The sequence below is a fragment of the Pteropus alecto genome, unplaced genomic scaffold (assembly GCF_000325575.1).
Source record: "Pteropus alecto unplaced genomic scaffold, ASM32557v1 scaffold94, whole genome shotgun sequence".
NCBI lineage: Eukaryota > Metazoa > Chordata > Mammalia > Chiroptera > Pteropodidae > Pteropus > Pteropus alecto.
Genome location: NW_006437736.1, coordinates 14,380,399 through 14,394,345, shown reverse-complemented (window position 1 = coordinate 14,394,345; position 13,947 = coordinate 14,380,399). Strand labels below are relative to the sequence as shown.

The 13,947-nt window shown below is 41.6% G+C and overlaps 1 protein-coding gene across 1 annotated transcript in view; it reads right to left on the bottom strand.

Moving 5' to 3' along the window:
- Positions 1–13,947, bottom strand: part of A2ML1 (alpha-2-macroglobulin like 1) — a 30,813-nt gene that overhangs the window by 13,890 nt on the left and 2,976 nt on the right. Inside the window, 19 exon segments of the mRNA XM_006914682.1 lie at positions 94–177; positions 528–579; positions 1,159–1,280; positions 2,320–2,446; positions 2,635–2,863; positions 3,457–3,570; positions 4,013–4,110; positions 4,908–5,102; positions 5,540–5,689; positions 6,172–6,317; positions 6,543–6,603; positions 8,208–8,435; positions 9,655–9,822; positions 10,837–10,946; positions 11,281–11,395; positions 11,864–11,990; positions 12,483–12,567; positions 12,843–13,002; positions 13,858–13,878. Coding sequence (XP_006914744.1) covers positions 94–177; positions 528–579; positions 1,159–1,280; positions 2,320–2,446; positions 2,635–2,863; positions 3,457–3,570; positions 4,013–4,110; positions 4,908–5,102; positions 5,540–5,689; positions 6,172–6,317; positions 6,543–6,603; positions 8,208–8,435; positions 9,655–9,822; positions 10,837–10,946; positions 11,281–11,395; positions 11,864–11,990; positions 12,483–12,567; positions 12,843–13,002; positions 13,858–13,878 — 2,392 coding nt within the window.

The window sequence follows — 13,947 nt, the reverse complement described above, 5'->3', positions numbered from 1 at the left end:
TCCTTTAGATAGGTTCATATGACCCACCCCACCTGCCTTGGCAGCCTCTGACCTCATTTTTCCCTTTTTGAGCCTGAATCTCTAGCTACGTACCCAGAACAGTAACATAAGCCTTGGTTGAATCCGGAACAACATCCACAGGGAGGTCCAGGGATATGGATTCTGAAGCAGCTTTTCCTGTGAAAGGCAGAGAAAACAACAGAAGGTGAGAACAGCAAGGTTCTCAAGGCCAAACCATAGGAAAATAGTCCATAATCCAGGGCTTTCTGTACCCAGTGCTCTCTGTAGGATAGAGGCAGATTTTTTTAACCTATTCATTGTGATCTTTGCTGAAAATACATTCCCAAGAGAGTCACGATTGTACATTTTCTCTTCTTCATCCTACCTCTCAGCTAATTGGCCCTTTTGGGGTGGTACCCCTAGATGCTCCTACATCTTCTTGTCCTATATATTCTTCTTTGAGACTAAATAAATCTTCAGTTGCCTAAAGAAATTCTCACCATGAACCCCTCTCTGAGTTCACCCACCTTTTGGGCACAGCAATGAACTGTGTGTCTTCTCCAGAAGGACTCCCTCAGGCTGACATAGAGACATGGATGGGTGAAGACAATGAAGATGAATGTCAGGGCAGGTGGCACTGAAGAAATAGGAAGGGGGAGGGAAATGGGGAGAAAAGCCTCTCCCTGTGTCCCCCACGCCTCACCATGCTTCCCTCAGAGATGAAGAGCACAGAGCTCTTCAGAAGGACTTCATTTTAACCCAGGGATGAGCCTCTCAGTAAATTATTTCTGGGCAAGGGCTAGAGCTAAGGACAAGTTTAGGAAACTTCCAAGAGGCAGTATTGCAATGGAGTTAGTGATGGACTTTAAAAAAAAAAAAAAGAAGAAGCTAATGATGACTTTAGGGATTTTAAGAGAATCTAACATTCATTGAGTGTCTACAAAGTACCAGGCACTAATAAAGTGTATTAGGCACTTTCATAGACCACTGGAATGGGTTAAGCAAATAGTTAAAGGCATAAAAGGGCCAGGGAAGGAGAAAGGTGAGCTACCTGATTGGAGCTGTGAGAGACTAACTGATATAATTGGACACACAGCAAACATTCCCAGGTTGCTTGCCATCTCTCTCCCTCTGAAGCTAGGCCTGCAGAAAACTCGCCTTGACCAGAACAGGTTTGATGAGCGTGTCACTCCGGCCCTTTTCTGGAACAAATCCCTTCTGGCCTCCACAGAGTTCATTGCTGTCCAGAATCTTAGTACTAATAGTAAAATTTACATGACCTGAGAAGAAGAAAGGAAGGCATTAACCCTGTTGTAATGAAGTTTCTTCCTCTCTAGACCAGAGCTTCTTAAACTGAGTGGCATACAAATCACCTGGAGACTTTGTTATAATGCAAACTGCAGATCTGGGGTAGGGCCTCTATTCTCCATTTTTAACAAGCTTCCAGGTCATGTTAATGATGCTGGTCCAGTGTGGTAGGCAGCCTCTAAGGGCCCCCAGCAATCCCTGCATCCTGGCAGTTACAGTGTGTAATCCTCTCTCATTAATAAAGATTTAGTGATTCATTTCTTCTGAAGAGGATAGGGCAGAAGTAATGAGATGTCGTTTCTGAGATTCGATTTTAAAAAAGACTGCAGCTTCTGTTTGGGGTGCACTCTTTCTCTTGTACCCCTCCCTCTGGAGAAAGCCAGCTGTCCCTGTGAAAAACACAGGCTGTAGAATGAGGTTGAAAGAGGATCTTCTAATCAGGTCTTCAGGTGAGAACATAGCCCCGGCTGAGAACTCGACTAGAACTTCATAAGACACCTTGAGCCAGGGGCACCCAATAAAGCTACACCCGGATTACCGACCCACAGAAACTGTGTGATAATCTTTGTTCTTTTAAGCCACTTAATTGTAGGGTACTTTGTTAAGCAGCAGTAGATAACTAATACATCTGAAAACCATACTTTGAGTTGCCAGGAATTATTCCATAAGCAAATGACATCTCCTAGAGTTAGTGTGATGATGAAATGAGTTAATCCATGTAGAGCAATTAGAATAGTGCTCGACCCATTGTAAGTGGTTGGTTGGTCCTGGCAGAAATATTAAAATCTCCCTTTCACACTCAAAATAGTCCAATTTGGATAATTCTTTAGGTCATCTATCAAAGAGAATCTGCTTATTTATTTGTAACACGACTTAGGAAGGAGAAAACTAGAAGCAAGTAAAAAGAAAAGGAAAGAAGAAACAAAGCAAATGCAGTAAAGGATGGCGATCTCAACCTCTGAGCTTTTGCTCTATGCTTTCCGTGCCCATCTAACCCCTTCCTTCTCTTACCCAGTCTGACAGCTGTGATATTCCAGTGATAAGTTTTTGCTTCATCAGCACAGAGACAGCTGGAGGCCTGAGAATCTTTCCATGATTCCACCTGGTACTCATCTGATTTAGCCAGGTTAGCCTGAACCTGAAAAGGATGTTTACAAATAAAAGATATGAGTAAAGAAAACAGCACACAGAGACTTAGGAAAATGTGCTGCTGAAACACTGGCATCACCGTCTCTTCCCCAGGGAAAACCAGTGTACTTCCAAGTTAGGGATGAATTTATAGTGTAGGGTGTTGTTCTGGGGCTTGCATCTGCTCCCCATTCTTACCCTGATGCAATCTTTTAGGTAATTGAAGATGGTAGCAGCAAGACGAAAGGATTCCCCACGAACAACTGAATAAGGGAGTGTCAGATCAACAAAGAATGGCTTGAATGCAGTTAGTCCAACAGTGGGTGAAAGACCAAAACCACTGGACTGCGAGGTGCAAAAAGTCGCAGCCTGCCACTTGGTGATGGTATCAGGAACCGTGATGTGGACAGCCTCCTTCCCTGAGTTACTGTGAGAACACAAGAACCCAGGTGAGGCAGACAGCAGGAGAAAGAGAGCATTTGGAAATTAAGCTACGAACTCACCTGCAGAAGTGAATTTTTTTTCACGCATGAAAGGAAAAGCAAAGAGGCAACTGAACTAGAGAAACATGTGCATCTCAGGTGAGTGGGGATGTACAAATATGGGAAAAGGGGGATGCCTGAGTACGTTGGGGGTGGTATGTGTGGGTGGGCATATGTGTGCTAACATATCTGAAAGAGGCCAGTGCCTTCTGAATCTATGAAGATAAGTGTTCTTACAGCTTGTCAAAATGAGCAGGTATGCAGTGAGCAAGAACTAAACTAATGCCAATATGTCCCTTTAAGTTTGTGCGGACCCGAAGTGAGAATGCACTCTGTACATTGTATAAATGTAAAGACATGTGAATTTGTTTTGAGTGATTGTATATGATTGTATAAGAATTCAGGGAAGAAACATGTTCCCATATCCATATTAAACTTTCTTGGCTCGAGACTGAGATTCATTAGAAATTATTTGATTCTGAGTTTTCTGCTGACTCCACACTGTATTATCTTGCTGTACCATTGAGGTATCACTTACCCAATAGGAAACAGATCCCAGAGCCAAGTCTCTGGGAAGTACTGGCGGACCTGAGAATCCTCTGACCGAATTGATGAAGATGGTGACTCAAAAGCCACTGGAGGAACACGATTACTTTCTAAGGAGACCAAGAATAAGGGAATTTTAGAAAACAGAACACTTCTGTTATGAGATAAATTGAGTTGAAGAGACCATTCATCACAAGGCCAGTGACAGATAAAGAGATTTGGCCAAGAGATGAATAGATAAGGCCTTCAGACTTCAAAAGTCCTCTCCAGGGAGAAGGAGAAGGCGAGGTGGGGAGGAGAGAGAAAGAGAGAGAGAGAGAGAGAGAGAGAGAGAGAGAGGGAGTGAGTGAGAGAGAGAGAGAGAGAGCGAGCGAGAGAGAGAGAGAGAGAGAGAGAGAGAGTCCTTGAGAAACTGCCTGCATCTATGACCCACAACCTATTCCCATTCTGAAGCTAGAGGCTCAGGGCAAGAACAGGAAGCCAAGAGGGAGCTTTCAGAGATCCTTAATTCTAAATTGATCGGTGACTCCACAAGCCACAGAGGTAGCTTACCTCCACCCATCACAGCACTGTATTTTAGAGACTGGTGACTGCAGTCTACTGGCTTCTTGATTTTGGCATTGGACAGTATTTTCAGGCCCATGTCCTGATCCGTACCAAAGAGAGGAGAGAAAATGTTAAGTCCCCTCTCTTACTACAAGGGTTACTGCCTAGGAATTCCACCCTCAAAAGGTTGAACCAAGATATGCTTTTCCTATTAATGGTGAGACTAGTGGCTGTCACCCAATAGTCAGCCACCAAGATTGGTTTACTTCTGTTCCAGTGTGAAAGGCTTTCGATTAAACTTATTTCATTATTAAATATGTTTAATGCTTCTTTCCAATATTAGTCACTGTGTCTTGATTATGTGATTTTGACTCTAAACTTTCTGAGGCCAAGGACCATATCAGCTCAATCAATTCAACAAAAACACACTGAGTAGTATGAAGAATCAGGCATTAGAGAAAATACAAAGATGAGCAAGACATGGTCCTTGACCTCCTGGTCAGACTTGGGTCACAGCATCTCAAACTTTTGCTCATAAAATAGGTGCAATATTTTTTACAGTAATGATAAGAGACTGCTGGCCTACCTTTTCTCGTTTTCTTTCTTGACTGATCCCATGGAAATCAATATTTGGGTATCACACAGAGGGGAAGGCTAGGTATACATATAGACTCCCACAGTGGTTCCTCTTCCAGTGCAACTGGGCATTTTCTTCATGCATTACAACCAAGAGAAGCTACCTTTCCTATCAGGAGTTTCTTTCAAGAATTTTATCCCTGTCAGTGCCCATGTGCCTCTCTCTCTCTGCCTTTTGAGATATGGACTTTTCTTCACCCTCTTCCCACTATCATTGTTTCTATAAGGAAAGAAAAAAAAAAGGAGGGGTAAGAAATCCACCTGGAAAAAACCGAAAAGGTCTATGCCTTTCGAGAACCAAGGCCTCCACATCATTGAATGCATGCTCCAACGTTCTTCAGGCACTGGAACAAAGAGGGGTTGAGGGAGGTCCCCAGGGCCAGACACTGGACACTCATCATATTCAGCCACCTGATAGGGGTAGTGACCATACCAGAATGGGAACATCCCATATACCTGAGATAAAAGGGGGAAAAGAAATAAAATATTGACACAGCGAAATCAGTTAAGAAAGTTCTCACAGATTTTGGTTCCATAGCTCACTACTCCTGAATTATTTCTCTTCATTACTCCAAAATCCTTCCTATATTTATTTCATCATAACCCCTTTTATACTTTTTAAATTTTAACCTTTATCTCACCTTTTTTTCATAATCTGTCACCCTTACCTCTATGCCATCTTCTTTCCTTATCTTTATAGCCATATTAACCATGCCTTTCTCATGCCATCATTTCCACCTTTATTTCACACCCACTTTTCTACCACCTTATTGTGGTGCACTGTTTTCCTAAGACTTTCTTTCCCACTCCCTGAGATTCATTCTTTATTCTATTGCAGTCTAATTGTCTTCTCTGCCAACTCCCTCTTCCTACCCCATTAGCAGACTACTCACAGAGCGGTTGCTCAGCTCTCTCTCTGGCCTAAGTAGTAAGACACTCTCATCCACAGCCCGGACTGCACACAGGGACCCAGGAGCTGCCTGCAGCTTTAGCTCCACATCTGCTCCTGGGAGCTGCTTGGAAGGTGAGAAGCCAAGGGAAACCTAGGGAAGGAAAAAATATAACTTGGGGATCAGGTAAGCCTGGAGAGGAGAAGAAGAAACTATAATTTAGATCATCCATCAACATGCTTCAACTACGGTACCCAGCCCACTCTTTCACTTTCATACTGATTTTCTTTTGTGAAGTCTAGCCCTTGAGAACCAGTGTCTTACAGCAGAATCGAGAAAAGTGAGCAGCACAGTAGAATGATATAGAATGTTTAAAAGACAAAAAGTAGTAAAAAAAGAGAACATGTGGAATAGCTATATTTAGAGTAACTCTATGTGTGATGTCGCAGCATGACTTTTTAAAAACAAGCAGGAGAGAGCTGGATGTCAACAAAACATACTAAAGGTATAAATGCAATTGACATCTAACTTCAATATTATCTTATTTCCCAGTCCCTGCCTTATCTCCAACTTCAGCATACACAAGGTCTCTCTCTATGCCCAGATCTTTTCTTCACCCTCAAGTGCCATTTTACCTGATTATCAAAGCACATCTCTACTGAGAATCGAATTTTGTCAGCTATAACACTTCCACTGGGAAAAATGGCATAGATCACCAGGGAAGGGTCAGGGGCCAGTCTGGAATTGAAGGTCAATGAGAGAGAGAAGGAGCCTTTCAGTCCTGAAAGAGAAGAGCGGGTGGGGTGGATATACAGGGATGAGAGTGCAGCACCTACCGACGACATCCAACCATATGTTTGCACTTCTCACTGGGCCAGCCACAGGCCTCATGGTGCAAGTTCTCATTTTCCTATTTTTCTACAGTTATTGTTACTTCTGTGTATAAAAATTGTTTCCTGGAAGTTTAAAATACCATTTCTCTTCCAAAAGAAGCATGTACACTCACCATTCTTCTTAGAGTCCAGGTGTTTCTGGCCTTCCATCTCCAAACTTCCTTTCCCTATTAACTAAAGAAGAGAAAAACAAAATCAACAGCACAGACGTTATGGGAATCTAGCCTTGATCCTACTTCCGGAGCACCCCTGCATCTCTCCATAAGCAGAGGCTCTTTCCATAGTCCCAGAGTCTGGCTCAATACTTCACGGAGCATTGTTTAGCTTCTCAAACATTGAATGCTGCCAACAGGCCTGACGACACTCCCATTGGAGGTCTGCCTGAGAACCACCAGGGTCGGTGAAAGGAGACAAATGCCATAATTGCCTCAAGGCGAGATAGAAGAGAAACCATTCTTCACAGAACATGACTGCCCACCATTTCTTGAAATCTCCAGGGCTTTATTCTCTTATAATCCTTTCAACATAAATTTAGCTAAAGTCCATCCTCATAACTTTTTTTTTTTTTATTAGCACTCAATTCAAAATTCAATGAAAATAAGTGCACCTTAAACTGCCTTGAGCCCTTCTGACATTTGACTCTCTGGAGGAGAAATCATCTTTTCTAACTCTCCCTGTTCATTCTCACTTGAAAGTGATTTCAGTGCGATTGTTTCTAAGCAGGCTGTCATCCCCGACGCCAGTCAAGGGCTCTGTGATCGGTTCCTCAGATAACCATCTGACACCTGAGCAACCCCAACTCCACTTTTCTTTCAGGTCTCCCCACACCTCTGTCCTGAAGACAGTACCCGTATTATCACCCTGAGTTGTTATTTTCCACCTACTCCTCCTCATTCTGTTGTGTCAGGATGATTGTTTTAGCCTGATGAAGACACTGGAATGATTCAGTGGAGAGAAAGTCTTTTTGAGACTTTGAGAGAATGGTAAGGGAATGAAGAGACTCTGGACCATCAAACCTGAGGTTTACACAAGTCTAATGCCTCACTATCACCAAGGTGACCAATAAAGCTGCTTATCGTTATACATTTCTTTCAGGCTATAAGTTGCAGTTTTATTTCTATAACAAGGCTGCTATCGATGTTAAGTTTAAACCTATATCATCTATTTAAAAATATTGACTAATAAAACACAGAATGAAATTTATTCTGAGTCCCTTCCTTTCCTCATCCTCCCTCCCACCCACCCATCCAGCTCTTTTTCATCCCTGGCCAGTAACATTTTCCTGTTAATTCCTCGTTTTATTTCCCCACACAATTTTCCTGGGTTCCTGCTCAAAATCTCTTTATTCCTTATTTTCCCCATCCTTTCCACCTACACTGTACAATACTGTAGCCACTTGCTGGCCACATGTGACTACTGAGCCTTTGAAATGTGGCTAGTTCAAACTCCTTTAAATATAATAAAATACATATTTTGAGTTTCAAAGAATTGCAACTCAGCTAAAACAAAGAATGTAAAGTATCTATTAATAATTTTTATATTACCTTCATGTTGAAATGATCATGTTGGATGCATTGGATTAAAATAAAATGTATTTAAAAAATTAGTTTCACCTGTTCTTTCAATTTTTTTTAAAGTGGTTCCTAAAATTTTTTAAATTACTGACATGGCTTGAATCTCTCTCCATCTGGACAGTCTAGCCTCTCCCCGCCGTCCTCTCTCCCCCATTCCCTTTCCTTCCCGACACACTTTCACCAATCCTCATTTCCCAATCTCACATAATAGGAGAAAACGATTTCCTGGTCAGGGTTTGCATCAGTTGGATCAATGTAATAATCCACCAGCACTTCCTGGGGCTGCCCACATTCCAAGATGCCATTTAGCCGCTGGATGCCAACAAAGCTGAGAGTTGTATTGTAGAAGGGATGCAGGTGCAGGTAGGCATTTTGGTAGTATCGAGGCACCTGTTCTGGATTATATACCAGATCTTCCATTTGGAACCTGCCCTGAGAAAAAGAGGGGAGAAAAAAAGCTCTTTTAGCGTATACCCCAACCATATTAACTCCATGGACTTGTTATGATTTTCAGATACATCTCTCTCAAATCTTCAGTGCCGAAGAATGGCATGTAGATATTTCACTAGAGATCCAGCCAAGGATGTTTGGTTAGGGAGTGAAATAAAGGCTGAATTATAGTTGTCAAGTATTGGGAAACTGTGGTTGAGTGTGCACACCTTCACAGACTGATGCCTAGGGAATAGATAAGTATGACTAAGATTATATAGAAATTAAAAAATATATCTAAGAGACAAGAAAACTAAGCATAAAGGATAATAAGACTGAAATCATTATTTCTAAATAGACTGATCAAGTGATGTCTAAAGAAAGTTAAATTAGCCACAAGGCAAATAGCCTATGTAGCTGAATGATTGCATTAATGGCTCCAATTCTTTTTCCTTCCCTGCATCAACCTCCTTTACCATGTATACTTAGTACTCTTTTAGTCTAACTGTGGGCCCATCATATGACTCCGTTGTTGGAAATGAGATGTCAGCATGTGAGTGATGAGCAGAAGCTTAGAAAAGCCCGTGTGTCTGCTTTTGCTCTCGTACCTCATCATTGCCGTGAGAATACACATACTTGGTTAGCCTGCTGGAGCATGAGACATGGGGAGCACCAGCCTACAGTGATGCACAAACATATGAGGAAGTCCGAGATCAGCCAAGCTGTCTCTCTGACTACTCCAGATGCACGAGCAATAAATGTTTTCTGTCGTGTCATATTAAAGTTTTGTAGTTGTTTGTTAAGCAGAATTGTGTAACAGTTGATAACTGATACAAGCAGGCTTCCTTGTCAGTACTCAAAATCTAGATTTCTCTTCTTTGCCATATTTATGAGTATGGGGTTAGGGTATGGGGACAGGAGGAAGATGACTTTGGACCATTTTTTCCTCTCTATGCTGATTTCAAATTAGGATTAGATAGAGATAGAAATAAGTTATAAGACGAATTAGTAGAGAGCAATTTTGATCTGAAGAGTCATTTATTTAATTGATATTAAAAGTAAATTCGATCTAAGAAAAAGTTTTGCCAATTGGACAGCAGAACTGGTGAGTGAGAGAGATGGAATTACAAATGGGAGCAAAAGGGAGAAAAAAATATATTTTTTGAAGTTTTCTTTTACAGAAGACTCCCTTGCTGGAAAGCTGGTCGTCCCCTGTGCTTACCTCCAGAGAAATGTCTGTCCCATTCCAATTAACCGTATCCAACTTGAAGGGAGCGAGACCATCATTGTCAGTAACTAGGGTATGGTTGAAGGTTCCGATTATGCCATAAATCACCAGAAACACTGCTTTATTCTTGAGTAGGGAGCCATCATGGCCCCTAACTCTTATCTGAGGGGTGAAGGTCATTAGAGTTAGGTTTGGAGTAGATTCGAGTATGAGGTAAAGTGACGTGATAACAGAAACTCTGAGACTACCTTTCAGGAAAGAGTCCAGAAAAAGTAAATGTGAATCAAGGGTTGTAAACTAGCATCTATGAGGAACTGAGAAACAAACAGAAGTAGCTTAGCCTGGAGCAGAAGTATATTTGCAGTGTAGCTAATAAAACTTTAGGGCCTTTCAAGGCTCTGTAAAGTATTTGCTTTCATTTTCTTAAAAGAAATCCTCTTCCACTCTCCAATCCTTAGGCTCTATGAAAATCTGGATCCACTGTTGGTCTAGAGAAAAGGTGACTAAGGACTAAATGGATCTAAAGATGTACAACATTATTTGTGTTGATCAGCTATCTGAGAAGTGAGGAAAGATAAGCTGGAAAGAGGGGTAGATTGTTAGGTATTAGAAAGAAGACACCAACAAAGGAAATTTTTAAATCTCTAAAATACAGAAAATGCTTAAAGAGCTTTTAGTGGCTCTCTGTCAAGGAAAGTTTAATGTTAACTTCACCTAGCTGAAGGAGTCCATACTGGATGATTTCTCCAGATACCCTACAGTTCTAAAATGCAAAGATTTGAACATTGGAATATGAGCCCCTGGCATTAAAAAGGGCACTGAAGTCACATTAATATTCGGGGTACAGCTCATGTGGGATTAAAGGCAGCACAGCCTAAGGAGTTAAGAGAATACATTCTGGATGCAGGTTGCCGGGTTTTATCAAGGTTACTACTTACTAGTTATATAACCTTGGAAAAAATCATTTAACCTCTCTGTGCCTCATTCTCTTCATCTATAAAATGGGGCGAATAATAGTGTCTATCTCTTAGGATTATTGTAAAGATTAAATAAATGGATACATTCAGAGTACTTTGAACAATGCCAAGTCAGTTTTATTATTATATATCTACAAGGAAGAGATAACAGTAGATGGTTAAGCATTTTTTGTCTGTGCAGAAATAAGTTTCAACATACCTTCCCACTGAAGGGGAAATTGGGATAATAATAATTATTGGTGTCTTCAAAGGTTATTGATCCTATTTGTGAAGAAATGTGGATATCTTGAGTGGTGTTGGCCTCCACTCCTGCAGAGGGAAACCAGATGTATGATCATCTTAATGCCTAATATCCTCATCTTTATGTCGAACATAAAATCCCTGAAAGGGTGATGCCCCTGGAAGGATAAAGTTGAATATATTTCTGGCCAAAGATCCAAACCAATTCCTCCTCCCAAAACATGGGGGGAAATACATAGTTGATGGTAGATTGGAATCTGACATTTCCCTTTAAATGTGAACTGTGAGCAAAGTTACTCCCAAACACTAATGAGGGTAGGTCTTGAATCTCCTGCCTAGGTGTGTCCTTGGACAGCTCTTTTTCTTCCTTTTCTCTTAATAAGCCAAGAAGTATCCCACTTACTTGTCCCTTCCTCCACCACAGTAGCCACAAGATTGATGCTGTGGCTGTACATATAACCAGGGAGGCTGAAGGTGGACATGTCCACAGACGCTGAGAAGCATCCTGCTTTGTCAGTCTATTGAGGCAATCAGAGAAAGAGAGACAGGAAGAGAGAATAAATAACCTAATCTGTACTTCCATTTCATAATGTACTGTAGAAATAAATTATTCCTTATCTCCATACTTCATTTTCTACACTTTTAAGATAGAAAAACTCTCCTATAACATAGAGTATACACCTACACATACATAATCATGAAATGACTTTGTAGCTCCAAGATACAAGAAGGGGAAAAGAACCAACTGCAGAACAGGAAAATTATATCTCCCAAGGGTTTCAGTTAATTTCTTGATGACAAGGCAGATTCTAAAACACTTTATCTGTTTAGGATAAAGAAGACTGCTTTGTTCCTTGGAACTGGGATAATAATCATGTGAAACGCTTTCTACTTTGGGCTTTCTACCACTTTTCTATGTAGGTGCTTACTTACTTGTTCTTTAGGACACGTGAATAAGGTTCCTTTTCTATATCCCATTTACTCACTTGTCCAGAGAGGTTCCTGCATTTGTCAGGTAGCTGTTCCCCTTCTGTCTCTCGAAACCAGTACGTATGTGCCTTTTGACACACTGATACCTGCACTGCCCCTAGCACGGGCTTTCCATAGGTGTACCTAACCCAGAAAAGCATGAGGAGTCAGAGTTGGGAAATTCCACTTAAGATCCAACCTTCCTTCCCCCAAACACCACTTTTCCTTCTTTCCTGCACTCCAATCTCTGTGGGGGCTCGGACAGTCCTACCCTTCTCCAGCTCTCGTTCCCTTCCCTGATTTACTCAGTCTTAGAGTATTGCCATTACACAATAAGGACCATCTAAAGGACAGTGTAGTGTCTCTCTTTTCTCTTACTCCTATTTCTCCATGGGATTCAATATTGTGTTCGGCACAAAGTAAACACTAAATCGATAATGCTGACTGAGTGAGCAGTGGGAAATAAGAGCAGAAACGCAATTAGGAAACATGTTCTTAGAGAAGTCATGAGCCTGAACTACACAAAATATCCCCAGTTTTAACCACTACTTCCATAATTCCTCTCCCCATAACACTCCCTCATTATACCTCTCAATATAGCTTTAATCTCCACCAGATCCAGACCTTTATTCTTACCTACAACAAATTTTTACTAAGAAAGATTCCTCCACCGTTGATAATTGCTTGGGCTCTACCACTTCCACTTTGAACTTAGGCAGCACTAGAGAGAATGGAAAGACAAATAGAAAAGGAATTGGAAGAGAACTTGACCACCGAGGTAGTGAATAGTGAGGTATAAAAACAGTGATAATTAAATTAATTAATGAAATTAGGGGAGGACATTATTAAGGTCAAATGCTCCTGAAGTTATTGAATGGTTTAGCACTGATTCAGAAATGAAAAAATACCTCTTCCCATAAGTAGGTTTACTTTACTTTTGCTGATTTCGAGACCAGATTATGCCCAACATTTGGACAAGTTAATTGCCCCACCTACCATATTCTTCCACATTGAAGGTGCCAAAGGTCTTGCCCTCAGCCACCGCCACTGTGTAGGTGCCCAGTGTCGCCTCTGGTGCCAATTGGAAGGATAGGTCTACAATGCCTTGCTCAGGCACCACTTCCAGCCATTGCGCAATCCTGTTGTTATTGGGATCCTGTGTCCGTTAAAAAGAAACTTCATGATGTGCCTGCCTGTCTGATCCCCACTCTGCACTTCAAAAAGCAGGTAAAGAAGCAAAAAGCAGGTAAAGAATCCCCCCCCCCACACACACACACACAATGATCTATATGCTAACACACACACACACACACACACACAATGATCTATATCCTGGAAAAACAGCTCCCTGGGTTATTTATAATTTTCTTCGTTACTGAGTGAAATAAATTTACCTATAGGTCCAGCCCCTATTTGGGAAGAAAAGTGTCCTTGTGATTTCAAATGAGCAGACTGAACCTCTAAGGTGTTATGATCAGTTTCAGAAAGTGGGCTTTAGATTGTTTATTCTTGGTCCCTTTTAAGGGACTACACTGAAGGGATTGATTGTAAGATACCTGAACCATAGGTAATTTAACAGAAAAATGGAGGGGATGCTGTGGAGAATTCGCCCTTCTAGCCACTTTCTTTTAACACTTCTCACAGGTATTCATGTCATATTCAACTGTCGAGTGTCTATGACAAGAGCTTATTACTGAAGACTAAGAGGAGTACAGAACCCAGCCTGGTTGAATTGGCATGGCGCAGAAGAGTTACAGGAATCGGAGTGGGAGGGTTAGTTGCTGCAGAGGCTGCTGGCTTTACCTACAGAGGTTTAGAAATGAGAGGATTGGGTGAGCAGAAGCAAGAGAACAGGCATGGCTCAGGTGGAACTGAGGGCACTCGGTGCTAGGGCAGAGTCTCAGGCTCTGGGCCAAGACCTCGGAGTTCTCTCTGGCTTCAAAGGTTAGCGCCAAACTCTCATTCCTCCATCTCCACAACTGACAGAAAAGAAAAAGAAACTTCTACTTACCTGCAGTTCCACCATGGAATACTGAAAAGGAAAACCAGATAACGTGGGTTAAAGCTGGGTAAGCAGTAAGGATAGCCTTGCTGAAAGCAA